This window comes from Opisthorchis viverrini (genome assembly GCF_000715545.1).
Source record: "Opisthorchis viverrini unplaced genomic scaffold opera_v5_39, whole genome shotgun sequence".
Classification (NCBI taxonomy): Eukaryota; Metazoa; Platyhelminthes; class Trematoda; order Opisthorchiida; family Opisthorchiidae; genus Opisthorchis; species Opisthorchis viverrini.
This window is the reverse complement of record NW_008751696.1, coordinates 1,262,761-1,284,686: the sequence shown is the minus strand read 5'-3', so window position 1 is coordinate 1,284,686 and position 21,926 is coordinate 1,262,761. Positions and strand designations below refer to the sequence as shown.

The following is a 21,926-nucleotide window of genomic DNA, read 5'->3' as shown; positions in this document are numbered from 1 at the left end:
TAAACCCGCTTTGAGTGTGAGCTCGCCAGAACATGCATTCAACGTAATTGTGATTCCTCACTCGACTAGCTTTCCAACTGCCCTGACTATATAAACCATACTTTCCATACATCATTAACCGGCATTCTTCAATCTATATTCTCAGCTCATGTACTATCGCTAGCAGATCATTAAAACGTACATTACGCCCTTCTAATCCCAACCTGGAACCACTAAGCCGCCTTAACACCTGTGTAATAAACTCGCATCGCATCCACTCTTGTAACACACTGGTTGATGAATAATCCAGGCAAATTCAGCAGATTTAGCAGAGAATACTATCACTTCCATCTGGTAACTTGTAAATTTATAAGCTGAGGATCCACCTTCGGGTGTCTGCCTGAGTTCACTATGCTGCTTGTAGCTTTGCATCGATTTGTGGTCAATCGACTTACACGGTTAGTCGTCGGTTTGACATCTTCAAGCCGTTTCTTGTTTCTACTGCCAAGAACCGAGTGAAAGCCAACTGCGTACACAGATGGCTATTCGCACCTTGTACGATCCTAAGCCCGGGTCTTGCGAATAGAATAAGGCTAAAGCATGCTAAAATTTGAAATAATAACCCGGGTCTTGCGAATAGAATAGGGCTAAAGCATGCTAAAATTTGAAATAATAATAACGATAATGATTCCGAAAGTAATAATATTCGTCCGGCTGTGACAACCTCCTTTCGGTGCCATGCCACCCGAAGGAAGCACGACAGCTGAGATACTGTCAGACTGCCGAAGCCTAGACAGCAGCAATCGAGATGCCGAGGTTGGATTCGAACCACGGACCTTCCGGTTAGCAAGTTCGCTCCTTAACGGTTGAGTTGTCTCCAGCTCCGTTACAAGTGATCAGTCTTTTCATGTGCGGGCTGAAAAACTGTCGTGCTGAGATAAATTAACGTTTTATGACACTGTTTCGCTGGTAATTCCATTGTTTGTGAAAGACTCTTTTAACTGAGGTTCCCGTTCGTTTTGAGAGATAACTTCTTCAGAATAAGTAGCACAATGGGGCTAAAATCAGTCAAACTGCTGGTTAAAACACTGGTTTATGGTCATGATAACCACGGTAACCCGCGAGAAACCGGCTACTTCGAGTGGAAACTCTCCCGCACAATTCTGCCTTCAGACCAAAAGTGTGTTCGTTTATCAGTGAGATATGGTGAGCGATTGGGAAGAGGACACAATATGCAGAACAAAAACGAGGGGATTGGGAAGAGGAGGACACAATATGCAGAACAAAAACGAGGAAATTGAAGCGAACATGACAAGGGAAGCGGAAAAAGTTCGAATTATGGCTACAGAATTGGGTATTAATTAGGAAGCATAGGAAACCGGGAAGGGTAAGACGACGAAGAAGGGGAGACGACAGACAGTTACACATATAAGGTATGGAAAGTTACGTAGGTGGGGGACCTTGGTTGCCAATCGAAGCTACGGGACTAGAGACTGTACTACTGATGGGCATGGAAACGCCTCCATCAGCGGAAGTTGGTCCAGAATCGGGATTAGGCAGAGGTGTATTTGCCCTTGCTCCTGGTGTAGCACTCGTAGGAGGAGGTTGTGGATGCGGATGTCCATGCGGTTGGCTTTGTTGATAACTGTGTGGATGGGATGATGGTTGTTGTTGTTGCTGACCCATGTGAGGTGGATACGGCCCCCACTGGACCTGTGTACCGTGCGGCTGTGGTGGCAGGGTTGGTTGGTACTGACCTCCTTGGTGTTGTGGTGGTGCAGCGTAGAAACCACCGGGAGGCATGTTGCCTGACGGTCCGTAAGGTGCTCCAGCTGGCATTGATGGATGTGGATAGCCTGAAAACAAAGAAGAGAGCGACGTGAAGGAATTACTTGGAACTATTTGAAAAAACATCACGTTTATCGACAGACTCTTCTGAGTCTCGGGCATTAAACAAACGAAGAGCCAACTAATCACGCTACAATGAAGTGTAAATAGTCAATGGGCCAACAAACGACGAGAAAATCAAGCTGTCTACTAAGCAGTGAAATCAAAGATATATACAGTTAGTCACACCACATTACTGCACGCGAGAGCGCGACGTGAAGTACTTGGAACTATTTGAAAAAACATCACGTTTATCGACAGACTCTTCTGAGTCTCGGGCATTAAACAAACGAAGAGCCAACTAATCACGCTACAATGAAGTGTAAATAGTCAATGGGCCAACAAACGACGAGAAAATCAAGCTGTCTACTAAGCAGTGAAATCAAAGATATATACAGTTAGTCACACCACATTACTGCACGCGAGAGCGGAAGTGATATCTAGCTACTAGGGAAATTGACGATAGTTCGTCGAGTGATGATAGGATGTTTACAAGTCAATCACTCAGGGCGGTGAATAGATTGACAATGAACGCTGCTGTCATTCGCGGTCTGGAGTGTCTAAACGAACACCCCTTATTCGCTGGTGGACGGGACAAATATTGCCTTAACGGTAGAAATCACAGTATACGGTGAGATCCCCATCCTATCGCTTTGTTCATTTGCTCATAAATAGCCACTTTCTTTCGGCTCCACGAACCGGCCATATAAGTATTGGACAGGTTAGTTGAAATAGCCTGACAGAACCAGCCGTTCTTGTTCAATAAGAGCAAGGGTAGTATCCACTCCACGGGGCACACAGGCGATAAGGGCCCTTGTGAGGACGGTACCCAGCCAACTCGAGAAAAAGCTAATGGCCGTCCTGTATGAACAACACGGAACTGAGTAGATGCCAAGGCGGTGGTTTGACGGACTGAATCAGATTCTGTTCTTGGCTGCATGACATGGACAACTACTGCCACAAAGGAGTTCAAATGTCTCACTCATTCCATACCACGCGGTAAATCACAGATAACTCAATTAGCACTCCAGAAAAATTTGGGAAACGCTCGCGTGAGATATTAGGCAACAAGCCCTCTCCATAGGCAAACCAATAACAGCTGCGGCAATGTCGGCTTGTTATAGCAGAGTCCGAGATGATCCCGGTCACCGAAAGATTCCAATAACGTACCTTATTTGTCCATAGGACTCGGGGATAGGCAAAACTCACAATCAAGCAATTAAAGGCCATGGAACAAACATTTGGTACCAAACTAGTACGCATCAGGGTCATAAACACGTACTTTCGTCAACAGGACTCGCGTCCTCGTGAATAGTCACGGTCTATAGGCTCCACGACTTGAATTAGGGACGCTCTTATCTCGTATTGATTGCGCTTCTTCACAAATACTTTGACGAATACTGTTGTTATTCATACCACGATATTTTTATTATGTAAATAAATTCAGTGTATGGTTCAAAAAGCCAAAAAAAAACAGTGCAAAGCTTTTCCGCCCTTTATTGGTGGTCAACAGTTTGAATCTCATAAATATCCAGGGTGACTCAAACAATATAGCATTCAGCCACGACAGGCTGATCCACTGCACGATTACCCGGTACTTAGTTAAAATATAACGCCGAAAATCCTTCCATCACATGGTTCCACAGGTGCTGACTTCTCAGATGGAAGTTTCATTCATCGTGTAGTTTATTCATCTTTCTGATCGGTGGTTAGTCGTATGAGTGTGCATCTTCTTAACGGAGAACCCAATGACATCCAGTCTATGCTGAAAAGCCGACAAAACGTACAGCTGTTCTATTCTTACTGGGAATCACCAGTAGTAGGTACCTCCAAGGTGGTTAACAATCTCGTAATCTCCCGGCTAGCAAAGACTAAACTGTTCGACTACGAGCGGCCGATCAGCATGGAGTGTAATTAATAGCACACAGATTTTCCGGCATAGGATGAGTTAACTTACAGGACAAAATCTCCATTAAAAAAATACTGTCGCTGATCGAAATAGGTTTGGGTTAATAAACCCTGCAGAACACCAAAAATAAATCCAAGTTACCACTTGACTCGGTGGCACTCTGAAACCCTTATTCTAAGTCAGACACGTCACAGAGACCACCAAACGCTGAAACATGTGGTGTCCACTGTCAGTGATGAACAATAGAAGGAGCTATACAAGGAAAACTTCGAATTCCCTTCGGAACAACAACAAGTGGGTAGTCGGGTAAATTGAAAAGTAATACTAATGATGGGAAAGGACTTTGGTCGCACCATCCGCTGGATGGGCAATACATAACTAAGTTCAGAATGCACCTCCGGTTCACTGACAGTGTCTCCGCAGATATTTGTTGCTTCTATCTCCTATCCATCACATTCAGGTCAGGCTTGAACCATTTTCAGGCTCAGATCGGGGGTTCCGAATCCAACCTCATCCGACAAACTGAAGCCAATCTATGTCACCTGATGCTTTCAGTGCTTGTCGAATAGTAGTTCAAAACTGCGTTCATCTCAATTTACAATCCCATATCATGATTGGCCTTGCTTCAACACTCTTCAGCAAGTAGGTCTAAGCTTATTGTGACGATCTCCAACGTCTGGAAGGCTTGTAGTTCGGTATTGCACGGCCATCAGATCTACCGAGACATTCAGGGCACCGTCATTGCTAGGTTGATCCATCGTACACTAAAACAAGAACGTTGTAGTAGTGTCAAGGGCAGAGGCGGACTGCCGCGGATGAATGAGATAGCGAGTTACACCATCTGATACTGATCACCATGATAACGAATGGGGACTGCCAACACCGTAATTTATACCTCAAGTCCATGACACCTCAAAGGATGGCTTTGTCTTCGCCATCGACTGGGTCTTGAAGACAAGACTGAAGTTGCTAAAATCGAGTTGGTGAAAGCTAGCATGATATCTAGTGTGGCATACTAAGACATAGAACAACGGTTGACCGCAATATCAGTCGAACGCCTAAGCTTCGCCGAAGAACTCATGAACCCTCTTGATCCAACCAATACCGTGGCTTATTTTGGCACCCACCTCATTTTTAAGGGGAGAAATCTGTGACCACCACTTATTGGTGGGACGATGTGCATCCCCTTGAGGCCGTATCAGTGAAGGGAGGCTAGGGAGGACTGGCCCTTATCCAGGCGGACATTCGCTTGCGCTCGATCATGCCCATCGTGACGCACCAAATCAGGCAACCTGCTAAAGGCTCTCTAGGTGGAGACAATGACACCCTGAGAAAGCCGAATCCACTTCGTTAAAAGGGAAAAGGGTCTTCGAATCCAAACTCCGAACAAAACAACTTCACCATGGTGAGAGGAGCGTGCGAAAATGTTTCCTCCGTACAGTGTCAAACTGGGCACAACGAGATCAACGATCTGCCGTTTGGGGCGATCACTAGTGCTCTCAGTCTTTCGATCCAAGTCCTGGGTAAGCCGGTGACTACCAAAGAAGAGATGACAATTGGTCAGGTGAAACCATAGAAATTCTGACGACCATGTCTTAGGAGTTGCCGCACCTCTTTCAGAGTGGCGGCCTGAGAGCCCAAAACATGTGGTATTTGCCTTCCGTGCAACCTATTCAGGACGAGGATAGAAAGCGCTCGGTATGATCAGGGTAGCCTAGCGACCTGTCGACGAAAATGTGGCTAGCCGGGGAATTCGGTACATATCTTGTTTTACACCTGGATCACGTGTTCGTTATGGGGCTCGAATACCTCGCCGACTTTAGGCCTATATTGTCTTCGATTGTCACGAATATCGTTATCATTGTTTGTGGAGTGTACGGAAACGGCAAAGGACGCGATGGACCTCCTTTTGATCTCGTTCCAGTGCATCATTGAACGTTCTTTTGATTTTTCTGGTCCAGGGACCACCCACCATTACAAATCGTGATATTTTATATCCCCAGTCCGTCGAGGCTCTAGTTGAATGGAGGCTTTCCAGTAAGTGATCTATGCATGCTTACCATTCTGTGATATCTATTGAGTGACAGTGGCACGTCAGGTGCGTTAACCGGTTGAGAACTAACAGCCGCCTGATCTAAGACTAATGGGTGGCATATTGCTTGATGTATTTCGCAAAGGCCGTTCTTTCATGTCAGTGTCTTTCAGACTTGATCCTAAGCGGCGGACACTTCGCATCTGACAGGAAAGCCTTGAAGAACAATGAGAACTGCACTTATTCGGTGAGCTTTTTTCCCATGCTACACTGAATTTCACACTTTAAAAATGATATGACGTGCCTCACTAAGCCAGTGATGATACACTCCGAAATTCGTCTTTTCTTACGTCATCCTGTGCTTATGGTGCTTGCCTCTTCGTGTGTGGTCACGTTCTTCAAAAACGAATTATTCCATGAGAAACTTTGTCCAGTTTTGACGAACTTCATTCTCGTGATTGCAGCTTTTACGGGAGAAGCGATCATCAGTCTTAAACATGCACCATATCCCAGTCAGTCAAGTCTCGCCTAAATTCACAAATACTCTGCGTGATAAACACTAAAACGCTACCCAAAAAATGAAGCAAAATATAGCTATAAGTATCTGGAAAGCATAAGACAAGTAACAACTTCTGCTTACCTGGATAATACACAGTTGAGTGGTGAGACTGTTGGACAGGCATATGACCTGGAGAAGCCTCAGGATGCATCATAGTCGGAACTGATGATCCTGGTGGTATGCTCTCCATTGAAGACGGAGGATGGGCCATTCCTGAACCCTCCGAATGTGGTGCGGACATGTAGGGATGCATTGGGTGACCAGGAGGTACACCATACTCCGGAGGAGCGACTTGATGTGGGGAACCCCAGTAACCAGGAGGTACATTTGCTTGTTGCTGATACGGTGGTGGCGCTGGGATTTGTTGTTGTTGCTGTTGTTGCCCCATTGGACCGGTTTCCGGACCTGGTACTGCTCCTGGCTGCGGTGGTGCGTTAGGCGCTGGCTGGTGGTGTTGTGCCGGATGATGCATACCTGGATGGGGCGGTAGTACATAGGCACCAGTCGTCGGAATATGACGACCTGGATGTCCCGGGTAGCCAACAGGTCCGCCAGGTCCCGGATACCTAGGTGGGCCGTACTGTGGGGGATACCCTTGATGCCAACTAACTGCAGCACCTGGATGACCGTGCGGTGGACGAGCAGCAGTGTGCGGAGGAGAACCAACCAAAGGAGCTCCCTGGTGACTCATATGTGCTGAAGGCTGTTGCTGAGGCACATGTTGCACGTACATTGGAGGAGGAGCATGCTCAGGTGTCGGCTGATGAGAACCCGGTGAATACTGTCCTGGAACGTACCCACCATGTCCGAATTGTGGGCGTGGAGCATGAGGTGGGAAACCTCCTCCGGGGTGGCCAGCAGATTGAACAACGGGATGATGGTAGTAACCTGAGGCAACAGACATTGGCACGCTGCTAGGAGGCACATTGTGCTGTTCGTAGCCGAACGGAGGTTGACCAACAACGTTCGAAGGATGACCAGCTGCAGAGCTAGATGGTGGGGCAGCGGCCTGTTGTGGCGGTGGCTGTGCGTACTGTGGTATAGTCTGGCGACTAACAGCTTGTACTCCAGAATTAGAGGAGTAGTCTCCAACAGAAGCTGGCCCACAGGTCATATCATTCAATCTTGGATGCTCTGAAGATTCCTCAGGTAGTCCACGACGTTCACCGGTAACATTCCCACCAGCACCATTGTCCAGTTTCCTCTCTTTATTCGGAACCGTGGTATCGGATTTTTTGCGCTTAGAAGATGTGGAGGAAGTCGAAGAACCTGATGAAGAGGAGGATGCGGATGAAAGATGTTTCTTTTGTTGCATTGGAGAAGCTGCCCTGGGAACAGCAAGATTTGCGACCATTTGTTGTTGGGCCATTGTAGGCGGTCCACGGGGCGGCAAACTTGACGGTGGGTAACTCGGTGGAGGTGGATAATGGTGCTGAGTATGGCTCGAGTGTGGAAAACGTTGACCACCATTGACACCCGATAGCTGATTGGGAAACCGGTTTGGCGCCCCAGCAGCATACACCACACCAGTGGCCTGTGTTGGAATCTCCTGCATCATCTGGTTAGGCTTCACTTCTTGTATGCTAGGCGTCTGAGTAGGTGGCTGCGGTTGTGGTTGATGTTGAGAAACGAAATGGGGTTCGATTTTCTCATCCTAAAGCACAAGAGAGGGAATTATCAAGTTTGATGTATGCCATCACTGTAAGACGTCAACAATTGAAGTAACCTCCAATCAAACTATCTAATCAGCAGCAGCAGCGGAAGTGCAAACCGTGGCAAGCACACTAAAGCATCCAATTATGTGAATCTACATAGTTGGATCAACCAGTGGCAAAATAGTCTACAGCAGGGTAAAGGTGACTAGATGAGGCTTTAACGTAATTCAAACGATATTACCCACTAAACTGCATCTTTTCCCTGATAACCCTCTGCTAGAACATAAAAACACGGTAGTTCACTTAACTTGGCTAGGCAACAAGTTATCCAATGAAAGACGTACAAGTAACTGACGTATGAAGCTTTACCTGTTGCACATTCATGGGACGGTCTGCGGTTAGCTGTGGCTGCATGGCTCCTGTCATCTCAGCAGCTTGGACTTGCTGGACCCTAGCTTGAGCCTGCTGCGACTGTTGAAGTTGCTGTTGCTGCTGTTGGAGATGCTGCTGCTGCTGAGCCTGTTGTTGTTGTTGTTGCTGCTGCTGCTGTTGATGAGCCTGTTGACGACGACGCTCAGCCTCAGCAGCTAGCTCGGCCTCACGCTGTTGACGCTGTTGTTGTTTGCGTCTCCTCATCTCCACCTCAGCCAGATAACGCGAAAGACGTTCCTCCTCTTCTCGCTGCAGATCGGATTTCGCTTTCACAATCATATCGGCAAACTGCGATTCGGTGATCATGGGACGCGACGCCGTTAGTTTCTCGTAGTCAGCTATAAATTTGTCCGAATCTTCTTGAATACGTTCCAATTTGGCCCGGTGTCGCAGTTCGCAACCTTCAATCTCTTGACAGAGGTTACGCTTGTGGTTCTTTAGTTGCTCAACTTGTGATCTGAGTGTGTTTAGACGGCTCTGTGTTATTAGCTGTCCTGGGTCCGGAAGGCGAGCATCACTCAAAATCTCTTGCATTAGGCGATGATTGCGCTGAAAACGAGCTGCAGCGACGTGTTTGGCTGTGTACTGATCTTCAGCGTCTAATTTCAAAACAAAGAATAGACAGATCATATCAGAACGGAGACTCAATGATGAAATTGGTGAAAATGTACGGAATAAGGTGTAACCACATAAGATTAAGCACGAACGATTGGCTGTGTTGCGTCCACCATTGGGCTGTTTATTGTGCCAGCGTTTAGCTACTCATGAGTAATGACAGTCTATGACGGTTTCGGAGAAACCGGGTAGATCCCTTCGAACTGAAGATCACCCAGTGTGAGCGTTATCCACGCTCGCATGGGTAGACACCTTAAAAACCTAATATACAAGTCGTACAAAAAGATATTAGTAGGTAACGGATGATACCTTATTTGGAATGACTCTGAATTATACTTCACGAAGATACATTGTCAACACACTACCCATTCCTGGTCTCACTAGTGCTCTCGATATCCACACCACATTTACGGCTACACATGATATTCTCCGTCTAACACGGTGATTTCAATTGGCATCTTCCAGTCTAAAGTGTATTTTTCAGGCTGCAAGACTTGATTCTCTGACAGTTCGCTTATGCTAGTTAACCAGAAACAGTGTAGCCAGCATATGTAGGTTCCAGATGCCAAAGTTTCGTATATCGATAACGGACAAATGAGAGAAGACGGACTGCCGTTGAAAAAGACAAATCGACCAGTTCCTCTACATAAAATCATCCTAATTTGTTGAACTTCGATTGAGAAACTGACACAGGAACGCCAACAGGTGTCTCATTCGGATATAGCACGCCTCGTACCGAGGACCAATCCGGTAGTTGTCAACAGGACTGAGCTTCTGGTCAGAGATTCCAAGTCCACTGCTTAAGCACTGTGAGCAAGGCTGGGAGGAAATGGTGTAGCGGGGACGAAGGTTCTCAGGCAGAAGTGATTCAACTAGTGTAGCTTACAGGGTGCAATCCGATTGTCCATCAATTGTCTGTGTACTGATAACCACTTGGAATATCTTAACACTGTTGATGCGATGTTTCAGCCAGGTCTCAGAAACAGCTAGTGTACGGAACTTCATTAGCTTCCCTCCCACCAATCTGCTAAAAATCTGAACGACAGACTGCGAATAAGCCTGAAGCTAAAGTTGAAATGACCGGACCACACAGGAAACCACCTAACTTTCGATTGACCAGTTTTCTGGATGGGCCAATGAATGTCTACATTTTGTTGGTAAATAGATCAAATCCTTCAGCTGTGACACCCTTTTGGTGCCTAGCTGCCATGCCACACGAAGGAAGTAGGACTGGGAGACTGCCAGGTTGCTCAAGCCTACACGGGGGAAGTCGAGAGGCAGAGGTCGGGTTGCTGATAAACCGAAATTGGTCTGTGTGGAGCCTAGGAGTCATATGCAAGCTCTTGATGGGGACGGGATAGCTCAGAGCGCGAATTTACTCACTGGAAGGTCCGTGGTTCGAACCCGACCCCTGCATTTCGACTTCTTTTGTCTAGGCTTGGGCAACCTGAGAGTATCCGAGCCCTCGTGTTTCCTTCGGATTGCATGGCAGCTAGGCACGCAAGGGTGCTGCAGGTGAGCGATTTATCTATATTCTTGATGCCGATATACAAGGAATATACTGTAGTTGGTTACGAAGAGCCATTCCTTTTTAAACAGAACTGGGATGATTCGTCAGATCCAGGAGCGTTCCTACGTTTCAGGCATTCAATATCCTCGATGACCTCCACTAGAAATAGAGTTCCCAAGCTCATAAACTAAAGAGTTTGAATGGCGGGTTGGTCTTGAATATGTTATGTGGGGAGTCAGTTGCGGCAGCGATAACGCATCGGGAAATTTAGTCGACTGATGTTGACCGATTCCCCTTGAAACACAAGGCAGTACATTCAAATCGGCTTCACGGCGACGCACTACCGTTAAATAGGTCCAACTAGCAGACCTTTATTGACTTCACCAACATGGGTGAAGTGGGTGTGAAAAAGACTCTCATTGTCAAATGTGTGTAGCCTGGTAAAAGCCAGAAAGTAATAAATCGGCATACGCCACCCGACTTGGTTTACACACACTCAGATGTACGTTCCAGAGATCTATTACTGCGAGTAAGGCTGCACGCAGACAAGGTCTCGCTTTGTAAGATAGTGACGGCTACTTGGATGAACGACAAGTCGAACCCGTATCTTGGCGAATGGAATGGTTACACTGATTGACTGCAAGTGGTCGTTAGCAATCCTCTATCACCACTCACCCCAGCTCCTGACAAGATCCATTCTTGTGAGGAACCCTAGCATAAGTTCTAATAAGCAATCGCGCGAGTCGTCCGCGACGACCCTGAGCCAGTCCTTCCAAAGCCAAGCCAAAAGCGTAAACGTTGTATTCAGGTCGTACACCAGTATTCAGAAGATAAGTTATTTGTCCATCGACATAGCTATCCAGGTATTGTCTGTTAGTTAAACAAAGAGATAGAATTGAGAGGATGATTACTTTTCGTCTTTTCCTCCGGTCGAATAGGCCACCCTGTTCCGTCGAGCGCTGACCATGTTTATTGTTGGAGACCCAGTAGACAAAGGATTGCGACAAAGTACGGTTTTCTGGAGAGACACTAAAATCCCAAACAATGCACCTGTACTCAAGATCAGCAAAGTACCTCTTATCCTCTACTTGATGCTGGAGGAGTCACGCACAAAAAACGAGAATACAGTCGTCATCATCATACACATACCTTCTTCGTTGTCCTCCAGGATATAAGATTCTCTGAGATCCGTCTGAGTGGGATCCATCACTCTGTCACGTGAACGCATAGTGGATTGTTTGCGCTCCTGGTCTTGTTCCTCCGATAATTTCTCAGCTGAACGGAATGGTGAATAAATAAAATAAGGAACAGGCAAAAACAAACCTCGCTCCTTCGCCAATAGCCAAGCCTGATATGCCGGAGAACTGTGATACTGTCTCAAGGCCTCGGTATATTGCGTTTTCTCCGCGTCATATTCCTCAACATACATATTCTTTTCATCATCTGGCAACTCGCGCCACATTTGTCCAATAATTTTTCCCACTTCCCAGAGTTTCAGGTGTGGATTAGAGTTCTTGACTTGCTCCCACACCTTACGACTGTAACGCATGTAGGGCATCAGTGGCTTCTCCGGAGGCTTCGGTGGTTTTGGAGTACGGCCTTCTCCCTGTCAGTGGAATCAACAATATGTTCACAACGCGATAAACCTACCTTCGAGGTCATCTTCACGGACTGCAAGCCACTGTTTGCGTGAGAAGGCAAGAAAAAAGGTTTAGGCTCCTGAAAAATAAACCAAAACAATTATTTTTTATCACACGGGGAAGAAGACCAAAGTTGATAGATAAAGTGCATTGTCAGCAGTACCATGACTCCGCAGACTTCCGCAACAAAGTTCACTACCATTCTAACCAGACTTCCGCAACCAACTTCCGTTAGGGACTTTGTTCCGTCATTTGAAATGTAGAGTGAGTCTCGTCGTAAAATGCACACATCAGCCAAAAATAACGACAGTGCCTGGTGATGGGACCTCACAACTGCAATCCCCCTGTGGGAGGCACTGGCTGTATCTTTGTTCTCCATGGTTTAACTATGCCAGTTAGACTAACAGATGACAAAGAACAGCAAGTCCTCGTACTAGTGTAGTCGTTACAGCGCAAGACAGTGTGGAGATGAAGTAACACGACAATGCGTGGACAGTTAGATGTCTTCCCCGGGCAACCAGCACTCATTGTTACGGATGACGCGATGCTGTCTTTCCCCAAAGGACGGCGAGAGGTCAACTAAAAATTTCACTGTCCGATCGTTCAGCAGTTGGTTGTATAGGCCTGTGCATCCTTCAGTAACAATAAATAACAATAGTTCAGCTATAACACCATTCCGTCGCCTAGCTGACACGTAACCCAAAGTAAACGAGAAGGCTGAGAAACTGTCGGGTTGTCTTATCCTGGACAGGAGCCGTCGTTGATTTGGAGCCAAAGACCTTACGGTTAGTAAGTTAGCGCGATAAAAAGTGAGCCATCTCGAGCTGAAGTGCTGNCGGAAGGGTGTTACAGCTGAACGATTATAATAGTTATTATTATTATTATCATTATTGTTAGAGGTCACATCTCGCAGCCACACAAGAACACAGCCTTTACTGTAGCCCGATACACGCGACCCTTAGGACCCGGTGATGTCTCTTTGACACCACAAATAACAAAAATTAGCAAATATGATTCGGACCTTTGAAATTCTTGAAGTAACTTCATTAAACACACTTCCATCGGAGTTAATACAACTACCTACAGCCTCTACTGATTCGAAGCCTGAACTTCCTGAAGCATGACTTTGCACCTTGAAGGTTCAAGGCGTGTGCCGAAAGATGTTATGGTGGTGGTCAGTTTATTTACCGGGGCCTGTGCTACGCCTTCGTCTTCAAAGATAAGGACGATTTCGTCTGCGTACTCCAGATCGACAAGATCCTCACCAGCAACGATCGAAGCACATGAGTTTTGAAGACTTTCCGGTATGTGCTTCACTATTTTATCGCCGGAGTTGAACAGAACCCAGAAAAAGCGACATTCTTGTCGGACATCGCTCTTTGTGGGGCAGCTTTTTCGAGGGCTTATCATACACTCTCACACGCCCAGAGGTATGTTAGTATAGGGATCGGATTACGTCCACAAACTTTTGGGAAATAGCTGAGCATGTGCCGAAAGATGTTATGGTGGTGGTCAGTTTATTTACCGGGGCCTGTGCTACGCCTTCGTCTTCAAAGATAAGGACGATTTCGTCTGCGTACTCCAGATCGACAAGATCCTCACCAGCAACGATCGAAGCACATGAGTTTTGAAGACTTTCCGGTATGTGCTTCACTATTTTATCGCCGGAGTTGAACAGAACCCAGAAAAAGCGACATTCTTGTCGGACATCGCTCTTTGTGGGGCAGCTTTTTCGAGGGCTTATCATACACTCTCACACGCCCAGAGGTATGTTAGTATAGGGATCGGATTACGTCCACAAACTTTTGGGAAATAACAAGCTGAGTATGTGTGGTTAACAGCACTGACAGACCGATGGAATGGAGGGTATTTTTGAAGTCAATGAAAACCAAAATTATGAATCACCTGTATATATGGTGCTGCTCGAAAACCTGACGGAATGTGAAGATGTGGTCGAATTACCCTCTACCCGGTCGAAATCTCGCTTGCTGATCACGGGTCTAAAAATCGCGTCCCGCCGTAAGACAACGAAGAATCAATGACGCCAGAAACCTTGTTACAGCGGGGGTCAAACTAACAACCCTGCAGTAACTACATTCACTGTGAGTACTCTTTTTGAAAATAGGTACTATTATCAGCTTGTCATGAATATTCTTTGTGCTCACATTATCGTGTTGTATTAACCACGCTTTTGCCTTCATTTTCAGCTTATGTACGTCTATTCTTAGACAAGTAAAGCGTTATTCATTCTACGCTATTCATTCTTGTTCTCGCGCTCAATCAGAACCGATACTCTATTCGTAACACAGCTCATTCCAGTTATCCGGAAAGGCCTCTTTCTCCCAGATAGACATAGGCTAGACAGGCACTAACTGCGAAACCCACCGTCATTTTGAACATAGTAGGTGGGTCATCAGGGCCAGCAGCACGATGGCGTTTGAGTAGAGATATACACTAGAGCACTTCTGACGTTGAACTCGACTCCATATTCATAGTCCACCTTTCTGCTGAAGGCGGTCAACACAGCCTCTACCCGGTTCATATCTAGCTTGACGCTCACGAGTTAGTGTTTTGCATGCCAGCGTGAAACGACGAAGAATCAGCATCGACAGAAGCCTTGTCACAGCAGGAGTCAAACGAGCACTTCCGAATTTGCTACTGTCCTTGCTAGTATCCTTGAAAATTGGCACTATTGTCAACTGACCACCATTGTTTGGATCGGCCTTTCTCCCACATAGACCTGAACAGGCGAGATGGCTCAGGTTGGAGCGCGAATTTACTGAGCGGAAGGTCCGTGGTTCGAACCTGTCTCCCGACTTCCCTGTCTACACTTGGGCAACCTGGCAGTATCCCAGCGCTCATGGTTCCTTCAGGTGGCATGGCAGATAAGGCGTTACAGCTGAACGATTATCTTTTTTGTCTTAATATAATACTATATATGATACGTTCAACCATGGCACCCTGCTGGTGCCTAGCTGCCATGCCATCCGAAGGAAGCACGAGGGCTGGGATACTGCCAGGTTGCCCAAGCCCAGACAGGGGAAGTCGAAAAGTAGAGGTCGGGTTCGAAACACTGACCTTTCGGCCAGTAAATTCGTGCTCTAACCACTTGGGGCATCTCGCCCCTTTTATCTTATATTTGAACAGAGCATGTGCAAGGTTGTCAGGACCAGCAGCATGATGACGCACGGGTATAAGTATAAACTCGGTCACTTCTGAGGTTGAAGACAGCCCCATGTTCAAAGTCCACCAGGTAGAGCAGGTGGCCAACTGCATTGTTGTTCGAAATATTGCGCCTGGCGGTCAAACGTCCTGCTTTGCTGGATATCAGGAAGCCATTTTGGTCCATGATAATTTCGATGACAAGACGCTTCCGAGGACCAGCCGGATAAATCGAGTGGAACAGCTTGCGGACGTTTTCGACATTTTCTGCATCTTCCATTTAAACCTTTCGGGTCCATCAATCTTCTCGATCTGCATAAACCCTCCATTTTACCAGGCGTCAGATGGTGCACGCATTTGAATTGCGGTTGCGGCCGGGTAGAATCTGTCGTCGGGCCTCCATCAAAGACATTATCCTAGCAGAGATCCAATGTTTGGATGGACACAGTATCCTTCCGATGACCGCCCGAGCGATCAAACAAGTGTACAGCTGAGCAACGGTGCACCAGGCAATACATCAAACTTGGAAAGTCCCTCGTGCCCCGAAAACCGGACACGAGATTCCAATGACGAATAGACGCCCTGGTAGGAAAGGTTCACGAGCTTCGTCGTCACAGTGATTCTGGACAACTAGAGGCAAAAACAGTTGGAAATTCGACGAAAAATGCTGTGACAGATTGCCGAAATCTAGACTGATGTGTCAATGAGTGCAGAACATTCTGTTCAGTCCATTTTAAGGCGGTCCGGACCTTACGTTTGTTTCTTGCTCTTAAGAAACGTTGCGGTGAAAGGCTTCAAATGTTTTAGCTTCAGAAAAACTGACTATACAGTCAGTCCCCACAAATCGTTTGAAGACCGACAAGAGTGATGAATACCTCGCAGTTCAACAGCATACTTTGAGTGGCTCGAAAGGTGCTAAAAAGCAGAACTCTAGAACTGTCAAGATTTCGTCTTATCCGAAATATTGTTGTTTGGTTGCTTTCATTAAAGGTCATCCAATCCAACCACTCAGAGCCGCGTTAGCAACAATCGAACCATGAAGTGGCTCAACGGGATAGCTGAGAGATGTTTCCTGCAATGAATCACTATCGAAGTAGTTTTCTATTGATGTGCTGCTTGAGACTTTTCCCTCTGCCTTTGAAACCTCGACGACCGAAATTCTTTCGGGGCGTTCGTTCACAGACAGATGATATTGATGATATTGCTCACCTTGATTAACATTCTCCAAACATACAAGACATTTTGGATAACCTAAAGGATTCCGCCGCACCATTTCCCATGCGCTTCGCACCTGAAAAGTGTCAAACGCTGCTACCTGGGCAGTTGTACACGTTTCGACCGACTGGCTGGAAACGAGATCACTTAACGAATCGTGGAGGCCGGGATGGATTTTGCGAACCTTCAACACCTATGGCACCGGCGTGATGTATCCGTCCGTTGAGGATAGAGTATGTACCACGACTGTACGATCCATGCTGTCCTGAGAATCAGAAACGTGGCATCAATACGAAAAAACCAGGTGATGTCCCAGGTCTGGTGGAAGCACCGGATTAGCAATGGTAGGATGGTTTTAGGAAGTTCTTCCACGATGGATTGGCCAGTTGCGCTTCAGAGATTACACAGCTTGGGACATGTGGTTCGCATGCCGGAAGACAGTCTGCTCTTTCGCCAAGCTTTTTGTGTTAGACGATGGATGGAGTACAGCGACAACCAGAATAAGAACGGAAAAGACTGAGGGCTAGAATAATTCATCCAAAAACTTTGACACTGATGACTAAAACGGGAAAAAAGTGATTTAGCAATGAACGACGAGACGTTTGAAAAACAGAGCAAATATACAACATTCACCCTTGCAAAGGTAAATGCCCACAGGAGTTCGTTTTATGATTGAATGTCAGACGCCTCTGTTGCGCAAGAAATGCGTTCTTGTCCACTGTTGTTGTACAACCAATGAGTGTTCACAAGAATCCGATATTTCAGCTTCCGAAGCAAAGTCAGACAGTCCCGGCTTAATAAATGAATCAGTGTTAGGCTGCGATTACTGCTCTTCGGATTCTGGAGGGCATCCAAAATCCGCAGAAGGCGCCAAGTGGTGTAGGGACACCGTTTCTTCCATGCTGTTAAGGTGTCCGACATACGCGTACTCAGAATTACACTACAGGAGCTCAACATCTTAAATTACGGGGTCATAGTTCAGTGGTCGTGTACTTCGTCGCCAAAGCACCCACTGCCGCAACGATGAACCGACTGCAGATTCTTTAATACGATAAAACATTCACTTGTGTGGAGTGGCATTGGTGGCGGTGCATAACGAACAACGAACAGAATGAAGCGCGTCTTGTAAAACGGTTTCTCAATGACTGATTTGAAGACCTTACGATTGTAATGAAAGTGTAATAGCTTTCCGCAAAGTTCCACCTAATCGTTCCATCTGACCGTTCCCCCTTGGGTCATACGGAGTGGCTCAACGTGGTAACGCTACTTTCATGATATCACCGTAGATGAACTGGAAGAGTGTAGAACGGAAAACGGGGGTGCTCGTCTACGACCGTCAGTAGAAGGCAGTGGTCCTTTGAAGTCAGTGCTTATGTGGCTTTAGTGAGTATACCACCAGATGGTTTGAAGAAACGCGGTTTTAATTTCGCACGCACGTCACTGCTTAATGTAAGTCGAATGTCCTCTCGGGAGAATGGTAGATTCTTGGCACGAACGAAATGCATCATGCGTGTTGCTCCAGGACTGAACAGATTTGCGAGTAAGTGTTTAAGATTCAGCTCAGATTAAGTGTTCAGAAAGACACTCCAGGAAAGCGTGTCAGCAGCTTTGTTTTCTATGCCTGGTACGTAGGTTACGTCAAAAGAGAAAACGATAGCTCCATTCGTCATCGTTAGATTCTGTCATTTTTTGCTTTTTGTTGCGTCGAATTCATAAACGCAACAGACTGCTGATCAATTACAATCCTAAAATGGGTTCTGAGTAGGTTATGCCTCCGTTTACACACTGTTCCGAAGGTTCCGCACGCTTTTCTTGACAGCAGAATGCTTTTCGTTGGAAGAGTGCATGCGAGAAGAGTGCGACAGGTCTGTCATTTTGACTGAGTGTAGCGGAAATCGCAATATCAGACGCACCAGTTTCGAGTATCAAAGATATTCTCGGATCGATAGGGACCACGGCTACATCCACCAACTCTTTTAACTTTTTCACCTTTGAAACGCTTTCATAACAGATCCATGGACTTAAAAGGTTGTATTGTGAGCAACTGGATAGGTTTTATCGGAGAAACGGCTTATCCTCGAGAGAAAGTTGTTCAGAATTAACCGGATCACTCATAACCAACCGCTGATCAAGGCCAGAAACCGAAGCCAAAAGCAAGTCTCCACTTACAAAAACTGCTAACCATGGGATGGCGAAGGAAAGAAAGCTGAAGTCCCTCGCTAGGAATATATGTGAGTGGTTCTGCTCTGAAACGGCCCGAAGACCAGTGAATAGATCATACATGAATTATTCACTGTCCTTTGGGATGAACGATCGAGGCTATTTGGTGGGCTGTAGGGAGGGCGATAGATAACAGCCACAATTCTGTCGCTGCGATTCGAATGAAGGCTATGGGGTAGTGTCTGTTCCTGGAGAGCGGGATCGTCGAAGACTTCAAAGTTGTTGTGGAAACAAGTCTTGCCCGTCCGTCATGCCTGACGACAGACAGGATCTGTAGGGCGATTACTGCGCCGAAAATGTCGGAGTTGAAGTACACATGGCCCCACTCTCGTCTCCTTCAGTTACGTTCAATTCTGCCAGGTACACTCAAAAGCGCTTTGAGGCGAACAGTTAACTGCATGTGGAACTTATTTGATTGCCAGATTTCCAAAAACTCCCGCGGTCATTTGGTCCATCAGTTCTGCAGAAATCCTAGCCATCAAAACCACGTTTTAAATATATTGTACAGAACCTCAATTGGCCACAACTTGAGGGAGATTACTGACCTGCGTGTTCCTGCAACGTCTTTCGTCGGTTCCTTGGGGCACAAGTGTCGCTTCTGTGTTATTTATTCACGTGCAGTGTTGCGAATTATCACACTTCGAATTATATAAAGGTACTGACTGCACGTCTCCAAAACAGGAGAACAGACAAGCGACCGAGGAGAAACCGAAACACCGCCATAGTGACCAACGCAAAAGGAGGACAAGACAGGCAACGGGCTCAATGAAGGACTCGGCGTTACACTGTGGACCCGGCAATCTGATTGGTTGATGTTGCCTGAGTTTCAAATCTAAGTTCATATGAGAATCCACGACAAACCGGCCGCAGGCTACTGACACACCCAAATTGAGTTCGCCGAAACTATAGGGTTTTCGAAGTTGCTATTTAATGGGAAGTTACTCTAATCAATTTGCACCTTCCCGTGACATGTTTCACGTAGCATTTTGTTTAAGTGAGCGAAACGTCAAGGTCATTGACCATCGCCGATTTGGATTTTTTATCGGTTTACGCGACATAAAACACGAAATCGCACTTTGTCATATTTTGACGTTCTTCGGTGTTCCTGAAGAATAAAATAATATCTTAAGAGTATTTAATGCAAATGCCACCCTATAGGTTCAATCGCAGGCGTTTGTTTGCTTTAGACACGTCAGATTCAACAAATGGGATATTTTTGTTCGGTGAACCTGCTCACAACGCATTTTCCTCATGGATCTCATGTTCCATTAAGTGCAATTAAGTTAGATAACAGCACAAACCTGCAGTGGCAGTGCGAGGGACATCCGTGGATGATTTCCTTTCCCACGTATGCATAACTAGCTTGTAGATAATAGTGTTACCAGATAGCTGTGGGCGTCTTTCCTATTTTAATTACGACGTTCTATAGGTGGTGACCACCATAAAGCGGTCACCACGATGACGGTAGCCGTTGTCAATCACCTCGACTACCTATTGTAGCTGCTGGATCCGTGTCTATGTGCGACGCTAATTAATGTTCCCCACATATGCGCGGCAGCCCAATCCAATGAGCAACGACGGCCACTTGTACTCGCATCTCTACTAGTTTTCACTCATCTCGAATACTTGTTGTAACTTCTAGGCCCGAGTTTATGTGCACCGTTGATAATGAGACTGCACCTATGCACAGAAACATAATCCGATGGTCGATGACGGTCTTTTATACCTTTAACTATAAGCGATCCCGCTTGTCTTCGCTAGCCACAGTAAACATCAGTGCAATATATATGCCGACCGGTGAAAATAAAGCCTCAGCTATGCGTGATAGCCACATCTGACAGCCTGTCATACTCACTGCTGTACTCGAAGTCATCTAACTCGGCTATTGATCGTACCTGTTGAAGCAGTGTCCTTGTGCATACACACCTAATCTAATGGTGAACGACGAACCTAATACTCAGAACTGTACGCGATGTCACCTACCTTGACCACTTATTGAAGCTGCTAGGCCAGTGCCTATATGCGACGCTGTTTAGTAGGCCTCAGCTACGCGAAGTGTCCTGATTTAACTGCCAAAGATGACCCATCATACCCATAAATGTGCGCGCTCTCACTTATTTCTGTTACTTATATCAACATGGAGAGCATGAAATCGGTGTTAAACACCTATCTTCATTGTCTTACCTGCCTGCTACCTACAGTAATCACCAAGTCAGTATCTACGCGGGACGACAGAAACCAGGTTCGAACTATGCGTAACATCATAACGACCAACGGCTGCCCGTCATACTCGTAACTGCAGTTGATATCGCCTACCTTGGCTGCTTATCGTAATTCCAATGTGCCTGAGAACCTGATTAGCAGCGTGTGTCGTCATCCGGGAAACCACACGTAGAACGTAGATGTCTCCCTCCTGAATTTCTCGGTGATCACAATAATAAGTGGTGTTCATTTCACATTTGCGCATTAGCCATTCGCTGTGATGAGCGACCTTCTCGACGGCATGCTCTAGGCTATCTGAGTGATGCACGCGTCTCTTCGAACGCCCGTTGGCGTTCTCCAGGCGGTTGTTGGTCACATGCCCAAAATGTATCAACCCACGTTGTGCATGAATGGCCCACTTTCGAGTGATGTGGAGCCAGTGGGCAGTCACATAAGAGGGGAAACTGGGATCTGTTCTCCTCAAGATTTGCAAACCGTGGCGAAATCTACGCGATTAGTGTTTGGTGCACAGTCACTTACTCAGGTGCATTATCAAAGCGAGCCATGCGGTGGAATATGTGCCGACTGCGGTTGGAAATTGTCTGCAAAAGTTACACCAAAGCAATGAAACACACGTGCTTCCGGATGGCTTGCCGTGCGTGAAAATAGCACAGCATTATTTCGCAGCCAAATACAGCTTTGGCAGCCCACATCTACGAAATCATTTTGTCCATGACGCACGTTTTGACTGCATATTGTCCACCCATCATATCCTTGAACAAGCTGAACAGCTTGTGCAATGGTGCAAAATGCTCGCTTACGACATAGGCATACATTACGGGTCGAACGATGCCCACTCCTTCCGTCACAAGGAATGCATAAAGCTTGTGCCTTAACAGCGAAAGTCAG

General features: G+C 46.4%; 1 protein-coding gene across 1 annotated transcript; it reads right to left on the bottom strand.

The window, feature by feature from the left end:
- Positions 1–1,243: 1,243 nt before the first annotated feature.
- Positions 1,244–13,628, bottom strand: T265_02983 (hypothetical protein; the record flags this gene model as incomplete). Its single annotated transcript, XM_009167362.1, has 7 exons — positions 1,244–1,835; positions 6,448–8,020; positions 8,391–9,052; positions 11,728–11,853; positions 11,902–12,184; positions 12,229–12,297; positions 13,407–13,628. The coding sequence occupies 7 exons, from the start codon at positions 13,626–13,628 to the stop codon at positions 1,423–1,425; spliced, it is 3,348 nt and encodes a 1,115-aa protein (XP_009165626.1).
- Positions 13,629–21,926: the final 8,298 nt, after the last annotated feature.